At 39.1% G+C, this 18377-nt stretch overlaps 1 protein-coding gene across 3 annotated transcripts in view; it reads right to left on the reverse strand.

Moving 5' to 3' along the window:
• Positions 1-18377, reverse strand: part of ndufaf6 (NADH:ubiquinone oxidoreductase complex assembly factor 6) — a 30262-nt gene that overhangs the window by 7545 nt on the left and 4340 nt on the right. For 2 of the 3 annotated variants that reach the window (XM_072570187.1, XM_072570190.1), the window contains exons 2-6: positions 17438-17537; positions 16235-16357; positions 9563-9619; positions 8092-8194; positions 4771-4904 (exon numbers count right to left, since the gene is read on the reverse strand). In XM_072570187.1, the coding sequence (XP_072426288.1) occupies positions 4771-4904; positions 8092-8194; positions 9563-9619; positions 16235-16357; positions 17438-17537 (517 nt within the window). The remainder of the gene's footprint in view (positions 1-4770; positions 4905-8091; positions 8195-9562; positions 9620-16234; positions 16358-17437; positions 17538-18377) is intronic. The other variant, XM_072570188.1, reaches the window with a different exon arrangement.

Here is an 18377-nt window from a genome sequence, read left to right on the forward strand (position 1 = left end):
CTCATAGGATATAATAACCGAAGAAGAACATTAATTTTAATCAAGGCTATACAGCCTAGTCAGGATATGGGTAGCCCCTTCCACTGCTGCAAGTCCTGCTTTATTCTCTCAAACAATTGTACTAAGTTAACTCTGAGGTGACGGAAGATAAAGAAAACCTTTCTGTGACCACCTAAAAGGAAACTCCATTCCGTCCTCCAGCTTCAGTACTTCCACCAATCCCTCCATGGACATGACTTCCGAATTTGCAATATTTTTCCTGTTTGCCGAAAATTGCCAAGTAGTTTAATATTTTGTATTAGCCAGGGTATGGACTTTTCCGGGTTAGCCAAAAACAGAAGGACATCATCCACATAAAGAGTAACTTTGTATTCCCCAATTCCCACTTTGATTAGATTAGATTAGATTAGATTACTTACAGTGTGGAAACAGGCCCTTCGGCCCAACAAGTCCACACCGCCCCGCCGAAGCGTACCCACCCATACCCCTAGATCTACATCGACCCCTTACCTAACACTAGGGGCAATTTAGCATGGCCAATTCACCTGACCTGCACATCTTTGGACTGTGGGAGGAAACCGGAGCACCCGGAGGAAACCCACGCAGACACGGGGAGAACGTGCAAACTCCACACAGTCAGTCGCCTGAGGCGGGAATTGAACCCGGGTCTCCGGCGCTGTGAGGCAGCAGTGCTAACCACTGTGCCACCGTGCCGCCACTATTTCAGGGTTCTTTCAGATGGCCTCCACCAATGGCCCAATTACCAAGGTAAATAGCAGTGGCGAGAGAGGATATCCCTGTCGGCTGCCTCTCCCCACACTAAAATTGCTCAATTTGACAACATTTGTGATAACCGCCAACTTGGGGTCTCTATATGACACTGCCACTCACCTGGCAAAGGCCCCCATTAGATCAAAGCGATCTAGAACATCAAAGAGATACAATCATTCCACCCAATCAAAAGCCTTTTCTGCATCTAGGAAGACCACCAAGCCTGGAGTCAATCTCTGCTGACATACTTGCACTTTATTCAATACCGTCCTGATATTATTGCAAGAGCTGCGGCCCTTGATAAAACCTGTCTGGTCCTCTTTTATAATAACAAGCAACATCTTTTCCAACCTCACAGCCAGCACCTTTGATAAGATTTTTGAAGTCTACATTCAATAACGAGTCATGATTTGGAGATGCCGGTGTTGGACTGGGGTGTACAAAGTTAAAAATCACAACACCAGGTTATAGTCCAACAGGTTTAATTGGAAGCACGCTAGCTTTCGGAGCGTCACTCCTTCATCAGGTGATTGACAATCACCTGATGAAGGAGCGTCGCTCCGAAAGCTAGTGTGCTTCCAATTAAACCTGTTGGACTATAACCTGGTGTTGTGTGATTTTTAACTTCAATAACGAGATAAGTCTATACAACTCTCAATCCTCAGGGTCTTTCCCTTTCTTTAAAATAAGGGAGATATTGACCTCCCTAAGAGAGGGCAGAAGGAAGTCCCGGCTATGCCAATGACTATACATCTCCAGGAGTGGTTCAGCTAACGTATGTATAAATTCCTTGTAAAAGTTACTCGGGAACCCGTCTGGACCGGTTGCCTTACCACCTTGGTGCTGCCTTACCACTTCTTGCACCTCCTGTACTGTCAGAGGTGCATTTAAAAGGGAGACCTGATCAGCATTTATACCAGGGAAATCCAGGTTTTCAAAAAAGGGTTCTATTCTGGCTACGCCATCCCCACAACCCTCCGACCGGTATAACTCTGCATAGAATTCCTGAAATCTGGCATTAAACTTTTTTAGCTCGCAAATGATGTTGCCAGTTCTTCTCCTAAAAGACACATTGGACTGCGGAGCACTTTTCTTCCTAGCCAGGTAAGCCAAGTATCTACCTGGCTTATCCCCATATTCAAATAGCCTTTGCTTTGCAAAGGAGACCCTTTTGAGCATCGAGTCCGGAGCAGCCCGGAGAGCCGTGACCCGCTGTAACTTAACCACAGATGGTCTGGTATAATATGCCGACTCGGCTGCCTTCAGCCGGGCCTCAAGCATCAGCTGTTGTTCTCCTCTCTGCCTTTTTCTTGTTGTTGAGTATGAAATAATCAGACTGCTTAAATGCACCTTGGTGGTCTCCCAAAGCACTAATGGATTCCTGGCCGTACCCTAATTGATGTCCCAAAAAGCTCTGAGCCGCCTTGTTTATGTACTGTACAAAGTTGCCATCCCTCAACAGAAATGATCCAGGTGCCAGTGCTGTGTGTCCATTCCACTACCCTTGGTCTTAACAGCCAAAATTACTGCCGCATGGTCCAAAATAGTTATGTTCCCAATCCTGCACGCCAACACCAAGTCCAAACAAACTGACAGAATAAAGAACACATCAATTCTTGTGTAGCACTTCTGCAAGTTGGAGTAAAAGGTAAAATCCTTCCCATTAGAGTGGACTCACCTCCACACATCCACTAGCCCCAACTGCTTGCACATGTCCACTAATTATCTAGACTGCAGAGGTGCATCCGACAGACCCCTTGGCATCCTGTCTACCCCAGGGTCCATGAGATGATTAAGGTCTCCTCCTATAATCGTATGGTGCATCTCAACAGCCATTAATTTAGAGAAAGTGTCAACTGAAAATTTGAGAGGGTGTGCCGGGAGACAGTAAACATTCTGGAGGCCATACGCTTCTCAGTGTACCAGAGCCTTGAGAACGATGAACCGTCTATACTTATCCTTGCTTTGATCTATCACCTGAACTGGGAGGTTCCTTTGTACCAGTATGGCCATTCCTCTGCTTTTGGAGTTGAAGGAGGACCCTATCGTACCCCCCCCCTGCTGTAACTTCAGATGTTCCCTATCGGTTAAAGGTGTCTCTTGCAACAGAGCAATGTCAACCTTTCCCTTAAGATTTGAAAGCACCTTTTTTGTTTTAATGGGGGAATAGTTACCCTTTTATTCCAGGTGCACCACCTGAACAGATTGCTAGCGATGAATGCACACTCCAGCTCGTGGTTCCCCGCGTGGAAGAAGCTCATGCAATGTGTGCCCTAGTATCAAGTCTAAAAACTGTTCCTACAAACACTACTAAAACTAAGAAACTAACCACTACTCCTAACTTGCACAAATAAACACAAAAACCACAAATCTCCAGAGATTTTCCCCTTGCCGATAGTGGGTATTCACTCCCAATCTTACAGCCGGCCTGGCACCTTCCTTAAGGCCGTGCCTCAAATCCAGGCAATGGTAAAAAAAATGTTTACACTCCTGCAAGTTAATAATGGATACCCTCCCCTCCCCCTCCACATCTCAACGCCACACATTTTTACACCAAAGTAGTAACCACCTCTCACCTAGAAAAACAGAACTCTAAAATAACAGATAGCTACCAAACGGATATAATACAAAACAAAGCAGATTTTATACCAAATACCAAGCCTATAAGGCCTGAGACCACAAAAGGGAAAAGAACAAAGAAAGAAAATAAAAAATTATACCATTGTCCACACGCATCTTTTCCTCTTTCCCCCTCAAGCAATGACAAAACATGAGGTAGTCATCCACACAGAACTACAAAGAACACTAGCTTCTCAGACCATATCAACAATATTTCCCAAGGACAATGTTACCATGGAATGAGTTGCAAAGATAAATAGTCATTTAACCCATCACTTAATTTTCAACATTCATTTCTAGATTATTGCCATTTACAAGTTTTTTTTTCAATATCAGGTCAAGCCTGGTTTAGTGAGGACTAACCATACACATATTGGTGGAATGAAGAGGTTAGTCTGTGTGTCAACATAACCAAGGCAGATATAAAATTTCTGTGGAAAGAAAATGCCAATCCAAACAATTTAGGTTTATACTATTGTAAGTTAGAGAGAATGAGACATCAAAACAAAGAGTGGTGAGTTTGGGGTATTTAAGTAACGTTTTCTTCCCGCCTCCTGCATGTCTTTGTCTACGTTGGATTCCAACATCCGCAGTTTTTTTTTGTCTCCAATCATCTTTCTAAGCAGCAAGAAACCTAATCATACCCAGAATTGATTTATTGAATTAACTTGTCAGCAGTTTCCTACTCTTTACTAAATTAGATTCATCCAGAACTCAAATGTCAGCCTCAGCTCGGTCAATAGCATCCTTGGCACAGTTGTGGCTTTAACTCCCACTCCACGACGTGAGCACAAAATCAAGGCTGACAATTCAGTGCAGTACTGCGAAAGAAGTCTGAACATCAGAGATCTATTTTCTAATGAGACATTAAACGGAGGCCCTGTCTGCAATAAGAACCCTTGGCACTGCTCTGAAGATCAGCAGGGGATTTATCCTCAGTGTCCTGGTGAATACTTATCCCACAATCAATACTACAAAATGATTATCTCGTCATTGTCATATTGTTGTTTTGTGGGAAGTAGTGCACAAATGTATTAGAAACAGTGACTGCACTTCAAGTGCAAAACAGTTTGGGACACACATATCATAAAAGCACAATACGAATGTAAAATACTGCTTTTGCATGGAGGAGTCTTTTCCCACACAAAATTTCACACATCCATCAGACACATCTATGTCAAGCATCACTCGTGTACTGTCTCCCAGCACACTTGATTTCTACAGCATCCTGCCTAGTTTTGTTCCAAAACTTTGATTTACTAGTTGCTGCTCAGCCTGCTCCATGGGTGTTCAATGTTACATTCATCACCTAATCAGTTTTCACAACATACTTCAGTTGTGAATACTTTTCAAAGAGTGAAATGTATCATTTGAAATTACCAGTACACAGATGTCCAGTGGAAGGTAAACCTTCCGTCGCATACAATGATAAGGTGTTGAACGTAGACATGTCACAATTCCTTGAGCTTTTCCAATATGACTTGCTGCATGATCTGCATGGATATCCTTTACACCTATTAAAAATAACAACGACATATTAATAAGAGACAATAATTTGGATTACAGGTTAAAAAGATTATAATAGACAGTTATATACCAGAGTGCAAGCAGAACATAAAAGAAATAGTGAATTACAATGCATGGCTTTCTCAGACGAACGTCTCATCCATGTTTTAGTCACCCTCAGATCTGCATTTTCTCTTACTCTCCAAGCCAGCTTTCCAAATCACTTTTAATTTCAATTCATGCAAAACTCTGCTACCGTATCCTATCCAATACCACATCCTGCTTAGCAATCAGCATGTATTCAATGGAAAACAATTTAATTTTGACTAAAATTAGCAAAATTTCCCAATGACTCAAAATTTTAATCTTTGTGCTCAAATCCCTTGTTGGCCATGACCTTGCCTAGCCTTGTAATTTTGTGCAGATCTACAATTCAATTCACCTCCCATTCTGGCTCCTTGTGAACTGACACTTTCTATCTCATCATTATTAGTTGTGCTTTCAACTATTTTCATCCTACACTTGAGAATTACCTCTTTAACGCTTGTTCACTTTCAAATGATCCTTAAAGCCGACCTGTCTGATCAAGGTATTAATGCTCCCTCCTGATATCTTTTATGGATTGTCATTGACTTGTGTATGATTACATTGCTGTGAAGTGCCTTATGCAAAATTGATCCAAGGCAGAGATGTTGAAATACAAAGTAAGATACAATTCTTTGTTAGTAGGTTTAATCACAGGATGAAGTCCAACAGATCTCCACACTGGAAAACCAGACCACTTCAAGTTTACTTCACTCTACATTAATTTTTACTGTCCTCTTAAATGGAGATGTTAATCATTCTCATCTAGCATCATAACAGAAATAGCATATTGAAATATGACATTGATGTTTGATCATTGGTCTTAAACAATCTCAATGTTGGAAATCTGGCCATCTTTCTCAAAGCCTACAGCTAAGTTCGATTTTACTACATTCCTAATAATGAATATTGCCTCAATTTCAAATAAAATTGTTATATTCCTCAAAATATACAACATTAACATTGAAAATTGTTGAGATGAAGAGTTATTCGAGACGGTTACATTTTTTTCAAAATACTTCAAATAAAGCAATCAACACCAAAACAGTTGGATGACCTAGGATTTATGTAAGGCAGGTGATGAAGATCAACAAATCAAGTTCAAATGTCCAACTCTGGAGTGACAAAGCCATAGATAAGGGTTACAATACGAGTTGAAAAAGGGACCAAGACATATACTTTTGAGGAGGGAAAGAACATTTTGAACAAAGGATGGTCTGAGTCAGCTTGATTGTTGATGGAAAGGAAGTGAAGACAGTGAAAAGAATTACATCAAAATTGTATCAGAGACTTTGCAGCCAAACTATCCATATCAATATTCAGAAGCAAATTACTGTAGATGTTGGAACCTGTACTGGAAACAAATGCTGGAGATCACAACAGGTCAAACAGCATCCATGGAGAGAGACCAAGCTAACATTTCAACTCTAGTAACATTCCCCAGCTTCACTTCATCCTTTACCTCAACAAGACATTTTCCTCTTTCTTTCAGACATCAAAGCATGCAAGCTCCAGCAACTTAACGACTCCAACATCCCTCCTGCAGACAGTTCCTTAGCACCCACATCCTTCCCAGCCCTCAGATGCCATCACTTTGTCCCCTTGAGGGCACTAACCCCAAACCCAGCCCTTGCCGTGTTTTCGATATCTCTACTATTCTCAGCAAAGGACTCAACTTCATATCCGTACACCTCTCAACTTAATGAATTTCGGCCTCATCATAATGTTGAACTGTTTCTCTGCTGTTTCCATCTGCTGACTCACTTCTTTGGGCAGGAATCCTCCCCTCGCCCCCACCTCCAGTATTCACCCTCCACTTGGACGCCCTCGCCTGGCCTCTCACACGCCCCCGATCTCTTCATTGAAAACTGCCAACATGACATCAGCCGTCTCAATTTCTCTGCTCCTCTCACCGACTCTAACCTCTCCAGCTCTAAAGAGTCACCTGGACTCAAAATGTTAGCTTGCTGTCTCTCTCTATGGATGCTGCATGCCCCACTGTGATCTCCAGCAATTTGTTGTTTTCATATCAACATTCATCCTCCGCAGAAACAGTAAACACAATTCCAGACACATATACTCTAAAAATATTCTTTTACTCCCTTTACATTCAACTGTCTACCTGTTTTTCATTCTTCCACAGGACATGAGTGTCGCTAGCTAATTGTGTGTCAACATAACCAAGGCAAATATAAAATTTATAAACACCCCTAATTGTCTTTGAAAGTGTGCCTTCTTGACCCATTGCAGTCCATAGGGGCTAGAAATTGCTCTTGAATAAGCTATAATGAGTGGCTGCTACACATTGCTGCAACTATATATCAGTGGCGGACAGAGTGAATATTCGGAGGTGGATGAGGGGCCAATTAAGCAGGCTCTTTTGTCCTGGATGGTGTTGAACTTCCTAACTGTTGCTGGAATTGCACTCATGTGGGCAAGTCAAAATTAATTCATTCCTGGCTTGTAGATGGTGGACATTATGGGAATCAAGAGTGGAGTTACTTTCTGCAGAACTCCTCGCCTCTAACCTGCTCTTGTTGCCACAGTATAATCTGGAACACCTAACATTGTGTTTAGCCTAATCTTAAAATTTTGACATTATGTCTACTTTGAATTGATGAACTCATGGTGCAATCCACTGCTTCATACCCTTTGTTGAAAACATTTATCTTCTTGTTTAAACACAATATTTAATCAACCAGGTCTACATATTGTAGAGCCTTCAATCAGTGGGAACAGTCCATTTTGGATTGTCATTTCACCCTCTGATAACTGATATGCTTCTATGAAATTTCTCAACCTCCTATACTTGAACAAAAATGCAGCCTCATTTTTGTTCTTGTTTTTCTTCTCAACATGTACAATTTTATTGAACATGTGCTGAACACAAAATGTGGAACCCAACACTGTACATTGTATGCTGACAAAATCTTATTAGCGCTTATATAGATGGAGCACTTCAGCTAACTAAATCTCATCAGGTTGCAAAAGACAATTTTGTGTTGATGGGAAAATATCTGAAAAGTCAAACTATTCAAATCTAGACTGTTTCAGTTTAAGAAACAACTCTTCAATTAAAAATAAAATATGATTTATGAAAATAAATCTTACCTAAAACTTCCAATACGAGATAGATGAATGATGACTGGGCATTTTCCGCGTAAGCTTCCAGCTCTTGGATATTTCTAAATGCTTTCTCATTCAAATTCCTTTCCTGGAATTCATTATATTAGCATAGACGTAAGTTGGTTAATTCTGGCTGGTCTTAATGAAAAGTAGATTCCTGCAAAATGCTATAGTTTAAAAACATTTTTCTAATGTATATAAGATGCATATTGGTGCCATATGTTTCTACAGTCAGTCAGTCTTCGTGAGTTTGGTGCATCAGCCATTTGCAGTGACAAGGAAATTGCTTTGCTAAACTATTTTATGCTTTGTCACTTGGTAATACAAACTTGTAACATTCAGAATATCAAAAAAAATTATACTATATTAGAAAAAAAATAGATTGTTTGGTAAGTATATTCTGACTGGTTGCCATGTAGAACGGAGTAGGAAACAGTTGCCCCTAAGCCTTTGTTTAATTGAAAGAGGCATAATACCTGGACATTTTATTTTTGTTTGGATAGGATGGGGTTTTGCATTTGAAAATATGTAGGTGGTTCACATTGGGAACCTGACTGATAACATCAAACTGATAGTTCGTGCATTTCTTAGCATGCTCAACACTGTTCAATAAGTACTGTTCAATCAAGGAATCATATCTAATGTCAAGTTTTCACGTTTTCAAGGGTGAATACAGGCTCTTTGTAAACAGCCAATGGGACATATAATGGATCCACCAATTGTTGGGATTGTTGCTGACATACCTGGCATTTCACTGGCAATGAAATTCATACACCACATTACTCATTAACGCAGTAGGCAGAATGCTTTTTGGACTTGTTGGCAGCATCCCATCTGTATAGTAGCAATGTAAAACAACTATCTTCATTTTTCGTGGTTTGTTACATTTTAAACACACCTTTCCCTTCTAAGGGAACTTAAGGTATACTGGGCACTTTTCAGCTCGGAAACTGCTACCTTTTGGCCCATTTATGAGCTTACTTAATATATAGCGAGATGTTCTGAATGGTTTGGCCATTATCCTTCAGGATAGCACTAATGTGCCTTTAACGGCCTCCATCATGCACTCAAATTCTTGTTTGAAATTAAGTTAGCAAGGTCCCTTTTTTTGAATGTGCTAGTTGTGCATTCTGCTAATGGATTCTCTACTACTATCTACCACAAGCCTATCTTCACTGGTCAATATATTGGACCTCCTAAACCTCCATATTCAAAAGTATTTGCCTTATCAGCAACCTGGAAAGTAGTGCCCAAGGCACCATGCAATCTTGATGCCAAAATAGGGCTCGTCTCTTCATCATCAGCTGTGATTATCTGCAAGCAGAAAGGATCTCTGTGTATGGGCATATCAAAACAGATGTAATCAAACCTGGAGGGGCCTAACTATGGTCTGTTACTATCTAAGGTCAGTCTTGGATTAACTTAGCTTCAACATACTTAAATAAAGTATATTTACCCGTTCCTCAATAATACGCAGAAACCATCTCTTAGTCAGCTTGTACTTTCTTACTGCCTATTAGATGACAACAGAATTTCACAAAAATTATTTAAAAAAAGACAACTGTTTGCTCATTTAAATTTTCCAAAAGTTCTACTGCAACTTAAATACATGCACAAGATTGTGAGTTTTGTAAAAGCAACTTATGCATTGATGCTAAATTTGCTAAATTGGTGCGAAAACCAATTACATTTTGATCTGGCTAAAATATTGAAGAATTTGACAAAATATTAAAGCTCTTGCTGTAAAAGCAACAATCACAGCATGGATACAAAGTTGGGTGAGTGACAAATTAATAATGAAAACTTGTTTTTCAGGCTGGAATACCGTGGAATTTTCCAGGGCCAGTATAAGGACTACTATTTTACTTAATGCACATTTACGGTAATATCCAAGTCTCGGACATTCATAACACCATTTCAAAATTTGTAAATTGCACAAAACTGTATAGTAAATTGCAAACAGAATAGTGATGGATTTCAAGACGTCATAACACAGGCTAATGTGGTCTGTATGGTCATGTGGCAAATAAAATGTAATGATGTGCAAAATGATACAATTTAATAGGATGAGGAGACATTAAGTAAAAGATATGATTCTAAAAGGCAAGATGGAACAGAGGGATCTGGGCATATATATATGTACACAAATGATTAGTAGGGCAGGTTAAGAAAGTGATTCATGGATCACAAATAAATTCTAGACTATAAAAATAGATGACATATATAAAGGAAGTTATGGCAAAAATATAAAAGATGCTGATTTAGCCTCAAGTGAAATATTGTGCCCAGTGCTGAACACTATACTTTAAGAAGAACATTAAAGCATTATAGAGGATGCGGAAAAGATTAAAAGGAATGGTTGCTGGAATGAGGGACTTTGAAAACATTTGCTCATGGGATCTGGGTATCAGTAACTAGGCCAACACTTATTACCTATATCTTATTGCACTGGATGCATAATTACTGACATGACTGAGAAATTGGTTGAGTAGCAGGTGACAGAAAATAAGGATAATGGCCAATATTTGAATTAGTAGGATGTGTCCAGTTGATCTGTGTTAGGATCTCAATTATTCACATTATTTATTAATGACTTAGATAAAAGCACAAGAAGTCACAAATCCAAACTTGCTGATGACACAAAGTTAGGTGGCATTGTAGACAATGTAGATCATAACACAAAATTACAAAGAGATATTGACTAATTAAATGGGAAAATCTGTGGCAGTTGGTGTTAAATGTATGTAAATGTGAGGTTATCTATTTTGGACTGAAAAAAGATAGATGAGGGTACTTTGTAGATGCTATGAAGTTAAATACTATTGATGTCCAAACAGACTTTTTTTTGGGGGGGGCAGAGTCATAGATTTTTAAAATGCTATAAACAAGTGCAGAAAATAATCAAGAAAGCTGATGAAATGCTTGCCTTTACATCTAAAGGACTGGAGTACAAGGATGCAGAAGTTATGCTGCAGGTTATATAAAACCCTGGTTAGACCCCACTTGGTGAGCAGATCTAGCTACCACACCTTAGGAAGGATATTCCAACCTTAGAGGAAGCACAACATAAGTTTACAAGAATGATACCTCGATTTCAGGAGTTATAAGGAGATTATACAGATCAGGCCTATTTTCTCTAGAATTTAGAAGGTTACAAGGTGATCTGATTAAAATATTCAAGATATTAAAAGGAAAAGTCATGTTTGATGAAGATAAATTATTTCCACTAGTTGGGGATTTGAGAATTACTAATGTAAAAATTGGGGTCAAACTATTTAGGAGTAATGTTGGGAAGCATTTCTGCATACAAAGGGTGGTAGAGGTTTAGAACTATGTTCCTCAAATGGCAATATTTGCTAGATTCATTCTTAAATTAAAATCTAAGACAAATAACTTTGCTTAACAGAAGTTTATTAAGGGCTAAGGCCCAAAGGCAGCCATGATCTCATTGAATGGTAGAACTTGCTCAAGGGGCTGAATGTCCTCCTCCTCTTCCAATGTTCCTAAGTGGTAGCAAGCTGCCTTCTTGACCCATTGCAGTCCTTAGGGTGTAGGCATACCCAGTGTTGTTCAGTTCTAATAGTTTCACCCAGCAAAAGTGAAGAAACAGAAATTTAGTCCCAAATAATGGTGGTGTGTGGCTTGAAAGGGAAGTTGCATTGGTGATGTTTCTGTGCATCTGCTGCACTTGATCTTCTTGATTATAAAGGTCACAGGTTTTGAAGGTGCTGTCAAAGATGCCTTCATATATTAATGTTGTGCATCTTGTAGAAAGTGCACACTGTTGTCATTTATGCTGGTGATGAAGGGAGTGAATGGTGAAAGGGATAGATGTCATGCTAATCAAGTAGGCTGTTTGTCCTGGATGGTTTCAAGCTTCTTCAATATTGCTGGAGCTGAACCTATTATTTAGACAAGCGAACAGTATTCCATCACACTTCTGACTTGTACCAGATAGATGGTAGACAGGCATTGGGGACTTAGGACCTGAGTTTCCTAGCACTGAATTCCCAGCCTCTGACTTGCTCTTGTAGTCACATTATTTATATGGCTTGTCCAGTTCAGTTTCTGGTCAATGGACGTAGCCTGTGGAGGTATCAAAAGGACTTGGATAGATTGTAAAAGTCAGTATTTGCCCTAGAGTAGGTCAAGAAGTGATTTGATTGAAGTTTTCAAAATCACAAGGGATCTGGACAGAGTAGATAGGGAGAAACGGTTTCCTTTGATAGAAAATTCAAGAACCAGAGGCAATGATTGAAGGCGTTTGGTAAAAGACTAAAAATTCATGGGGACAACTGTTTGTTAAGGATCTGGAATACACTCTCAGATAAAGTGATGGATATGGGTTTGATTGTAACTTTCAAAGTGGAATTTGATGATTGCGTTTGGAAAGAACAATTGCAAGGATACGGGAAAAAGCAGGGATAGATGAGCTGAATTGCTCTTGCAGAGAGCAGTCAGACATAAAAAGCCAAATGCCTCCTTCTGTTCAGTTATCATTCCATTTTAATTGTCTTAAATCTAATAGGTTGTATATTTGTTTTCCAGCTGACATGTTTTGTACACATTTAATTTGTCACACTACAATGACAATTTACCCACTGGGTGAATGAACTGGAAAAATGAACCAAATATTTCAACACTTCTTGTTTGTTCACTGCTTATTCACACAAAGTGATAATACCGCAGAAGCAATTTTGTGACTGTAATATTCACAAGCTTTTATCCTGTCAAGTTTTGTGGTTTTCAAGTTTAAAGCACTATCTTTCTACTTGCCCAAATTCTAGCATTTACTCACCTGCTTTTCTACTTCCCACTACAGTTTCTATCAACTTATTACCAACCATCAATGCTTTATCCCTCTCATCATTAACGTGTAAAATAAAAAAAAGAGACTGAAGTTAAAATGTTAACACAAGGGGAAATGAAGCAGAAAATTAACATTATCCCCTTAGTAGCAAGTAGCAATAGTATTTCCAGCATGACCGGAAAACTTTGAATTTGGAACCGGCATTTCTTGATGCCCAAGGTAAGTAGGATCGTTTTTTACTTTTCTTTGGCTTGGGATTTTAAAACATGAAGTACACTTTTGGCAAAAAGAGCTGATTATTTAGCACTGACTTGAGGGGAAGTTTCTTCTTATTTCGCCTTGAGATTCTCAATCCTTGAATATTTTGGATCTGTCAGCATACTGAACTGAGATTAATCCATCTTTGATTTTGGGAGTCAAAGGAATGAAAAGCAAGAGGAAAAAGTTCACTCAAAGCCCAAGATCAGCTATAATCCAACTCAATGACAAAGCAGGTTTGACTGAATGCTCCCATCTCTTATGTTCTAATGTTAAGTTCTAGTTAACCTATACACAAAAAAAACATTTTGGTCTGACAAGAAATATAAATGGATAAAGTTCTGTTCAATTTTTTTTTGCAAAACAACAAGTGGTGTTGAAGCAGAGCAGCTCAAATTTCAGATGAATCTGAAATATGTGCAGTGCAATATCACAGCATGATAATGTAAAGGTAAAGTTGCCATAGTTCCAGGGGACCAAAGAGCTGCTGTCTAATTAGAGAGAAATTCCTGGTGCTGAGTTTAGAGGTCTTAAACCAGGGGCAAGATTGAGAAAGCTTGGACCTTCATGGTGATCTCAGTGTGGTAACTGAACCTATAGTATTGGCATCACTCTGTATCACATACCATCCATCCGTCAACTGAGTTAATTGATCCACTGCATGCACTTGTTATAGTAATAACAAAAGTACTGGAAATACATAGAAATATTTCTGGTTAGATACAACATTACTGATAGGAGATGATTTGCAGTATTTTGTCCCAGTGGCAGTAAAGAAAAAAAAAGAGGATGATGAGTAGCAAGAACAGAAACATACATGTAGCAGTATTCCCATACATCTGCTGCTGTTGTCTTTTTCAGCTAGAAAAGGTGAAAGTTTGGAAAATGCCGTTGAAAGAATCTTGGCGAGTTGCTGCAGTGCATCTTGGAAATGCTGTCACTGTACTTCTATGGTGAAGGGAGTGAATGTTGCAGGTTACCAATGTTGCTCAGCCTCACTTATTATCAGATAGGTGCTGGATATCCTAACACAGTCCTGACTTGTGCCCAAATCGGTGTTTGATGGGTTTTGATCATAGCCTGACACCTGAGGAGAGCTAATATTACTTATGATTTATCAGTTCAAACCATAATATCTGCACATTGATCTTGACTGCACACATACATGAATTGCTTCAATATCTGAGGAGTTGTGAATGTTACTGAATTGTATTAAACACTGAGGAATCAGCCAATGCTCTCACTTTTGACCTTACAGTTGTTGCTGAAGCTGCTGAAAATGAATGAGATGATTGACTTCCAACAACCACAAGCATCTTGTTCACTGCTAGATAGGATTTCAAATTCCTGCACTGATTCTCATCAAATTCAGTGCTGCTAACCTTGATGCCCACCCAGACAATTAATGCCTTGAGGTCAAGTGTGGTCATTTTTATCTCATCTCTGTAGTTTAGATGTTTTGTCCATGTTTGGACTAAGGTTGCAATGAGGTCAAAGTGGTGTTCCTCTCGGGGAACTGAATAAAAAGTGAGTCAGCAATTTACTAATCAGTAAGTTTCACTTAATAGAATGTTCTAAAATTTGCTTATAACTTAAGAGCAGACTGAGAAGGCACAGGACTTTCCTGGGCAAGTTTGCACATTGTCAGGTAGATTCCAATGTGGTAGCTGAACTGGAACAGCCTGGTCAATGACACAGCTAATTCTTGAGCAGACGTTTTCAGTACTATGGTCAGAATGTTGTCAGTGCCCATAGTCTTTGTGATATCCAGTGCCTTCAGCTATTTCTTTACATGATGTGAAATGAATGGCTGAACTGTGGTAACTGAAATGCTGAGGACATCCTTGGATGTTGAGATAGATCATTCACATGGCACATCTGGCTGGATACAGTTTCCAATGCTTCAGCCTTCTGTTTTGCAATGATGAGGTCGGCTTCCCATCATTTATGATGGGGTTATTTGATATCACTTCCTCTATTTCGTTGTTTAATTGTCCATCACCATTCACAAGTGGATGAGGCAGAACTGTAGAGTTTAGATTTAATCCACTGGTGGGGAGTATCTTAGCTGTTTGTTGCATGCTGCCTTTTGCTGTTTGCCATGCAAATAATCCTATTTGGTAACTTTACCAAGCTGACAATTCATTTTTAGGTATGCCTATTACTGCTCCTGGTATGCCCTCCTGTACATTTCATGGAACAATGATTGATTCCATCAGACAATAGCAATGGCAAAGTGAGGGATGTACGTGAGGCTACAGATTGTGTTGAATGCAATTCTGCTACAGCTGATGGCCCACAGCACCTCATGCATGCCCAGTTTTGAGCGGTTAGATTCATTTGACATCTATGCGATGTAGCACAGTGTAATGTCACAGAGAATGATGAAGGGTATCCTTAATGTGACAAGATTCAAAAGGTAGTAGTCATGCTTACCATTAGCATGACGGTCAAATGCATCTGTAACATATAGACTAGTGAGGATGAAGTCACGCTTATCTCACTTATTGGTACTCTCTAAAGTCAAATGTGAGGTTAACCACTCAGTAAGTTCAGCGAGTATCTAATTAAAAGAATCCAAGACAACCTCTGCTGTTAAGCAGTTTCTTAGCTTGGCTGGCAGAACACAATAGCAGGGTTGGTGTCCAAATTAAGGAAAATGAGGGGTAAAAGTTATCTGGATTTCCACTCTTGATCACTACCAAGGGATTTCTGCTGGAAATACACATATGAATAGCCAAGGACAGTAGAGGACAAGAACTCAATAGTGATAATTTCTATTATACAAAGTTCTGCCAGTATTTGATTCATTAAAGTTAACATATTGATAATGGTCATTTGAATAAGGTGCCAAAGAGTACCCATAGAACAATATTGCTGAGAATACTACAGTACTCTTCTTTCCTTATGGCTTATTTGCTGAGCAACCTGCTCCAAAATCTTTGCCACAGATTTCAGTGGAATTTAGCAAGAACATTTTTACATGAAACTTTACTTTCATGACTACCACATTATAATTCAGATGCCTGAAGATCAAATAATTTTTTAAAGCGGATTTACCTTCCACAGTTCGATGGCAATGGGTTGATGAGGAGTGTTATCACTGTAAATATCTTCAATCACTTGCCTCCAAAACTGCATCCTCATCAGACCGATTGTCTTCTGAGATACTAAATCTTGAACCTTATAAGAAAAATACCAAGGCACAAAGTGAGAAAATAGAATTAAGATTATGTATTAGCTAAAATAGCCATGTTCTTGACTCATACTGTAATGAATTATAATTTCCTATACTTTTGCACACAATGTCAAGATCAAGTACAATCCACTTCAAAAAGCTAAAATGATGAGGAACAATTAAGCTGAAGCAGAGGGATGGGTATGCAAAGTCCATACAAAATAGCTCAGCCTGGGACAAAGAGTTAACTTCTGTGAATAAAAGGAAATAGTTGTTGAGATCGTGATGCATGATTTGACAATCAGATCAGATTTTAAAAATGGATAGCTCTAATCTGAATTGGCAAGGTGATTTCATTTCTGAACTGCACCACTCAATTACAATAGCATTCTTACATTGAACTTGGATTTCTAGAAGGCACTTAATGAGGTTCCACATAAAAGGTTAATGCACAAAATAGAAGCTCATGGTATAGGGAGTACATATTAGCATGGTTAGAAAATTAGCTGGCAAGCAGAAAATAGGGGGAAACACATCAAAAATTATTTTTCTGATGAGCTGAATGTGCTGTGTTGAGTGCGACAGGAATCTGTGCTGGGGTCACAACCTTTTACAATTTACATCGGGGGTGGGGGTGGAAGGTATGTGTAGTTAAATTTGAAGTCAACACAAAGCAAGAAAGGTAGGAAAGTATGTTGGGAAGTAAAGAGGAGTTTTCAGAAGGTTATAGATTGCTTAAGTAGGCAAAAATCTGACGATTTGCTGGTAAAATGTTCGTGGCTTTCTTCAAGTAAGAAAATAAAGAAAAATGCCTTTCATGACCACATCTTATCCAAAGCATAATACAATCGAAGAAGAACATCTAAAGTGTAGTCAATGTTAAAATGGTGTTAACCTTACTTATGCACAATAATCATTTCAAAACAGAAGTGCTGGATATTTAGATATGTTGCTTTTCATATTATCTGGAGATATTCAGCTTACATGATGACAGAATTTTCTAATTCATGCCATAACGTGAATAAAAGGTGAGAATCATTAATTTACAAACCACACACTTGTAAGAGGTCGATGAGAATACTTACCTGAGCCAATTCCACATTGAATGCTCTTAATGCAAACACTGTGCTACGGAATTCTGCAGGAAGCAGCAGAGAAGACAGGAAACCTTCATAATCTCGATTTCTATGTGGAAGAAGAACACTGACATATAAGGACAGGCTTTGCTTATTTTCGTTCAGAATATAAATACTGGCTGCACCAAACAAACACAGCAAGACACCTGAGGACATGAATAAAATTAAAGCAAAGTACTGCAACTTCTGGAAATTTGAAGTATTAACAGAATGTACTGGAGAAAGTAGCAGGTCTGGTAAGATCTGAGTAGAGAGAAATAAAGTTCATTAGACCATAAGACAGAGGAGTGGAAGTAAGGCCATTCGGCCCATTGAGTTCACTCCGCCATTCAATCATGGCTGATGGGCATTTCAACTCCACTTACTCGCACTCTCCAGATAGCCCTTAATTCCTTGCGAGATCTAGAATTTATCAATCTCTGCCTTGAAGACATTTAACGTCCCAGCCTCCACTGTGCTCCATGGCAATGAATTCCACAGGCCCATTTCACTCTAGCTGAAGAAATGACTGCTCATTTCCGTTCTAACTTGACCCCCTCTAATTCTAAGGCTGTGTCCATAGATCCTAGTCTCCCCACCTAACGGAAACAAATTCCCAGCATCCACCCTTTCTAAGCCATGCATTATCTTGTAAGTAAATGTAAGTCTTCTTCAGAACTGACTTGACCAGAAGTCTAACTCTGTCGTCAATTTTACTGATGTGATCGCAAGATTTGCTAGTGAGAAATAATATATCAAAAGTTTCAAACAATTGTCACCTGTCAGGCTATTTCTGTATGCTTCAGAGCAAAATTCAGCTCATATTACAATATGATGTAAATTCAATTTAAGAAATCCTAAGCCAGAAAATTCTAAACAAAAAGATATTGAGTTGAAATACTCTACAGTA

This window comes from Chiloscyllium punctatum, chromosome 5 (assembly GCF_047496795.1).
Source record: "Chiloscyllium punctatum isolate Juve2018m chromosome 5, sChiPun1.3, whole genome shotgun sequence".
Lineage (NCBI taxonomy): Eukaryota > Metazoa > Chordata > Chondrichthyes > Orectolobiformes > Hemiscylliidae > Chiloscyllium > Chiloscyllium punctatum.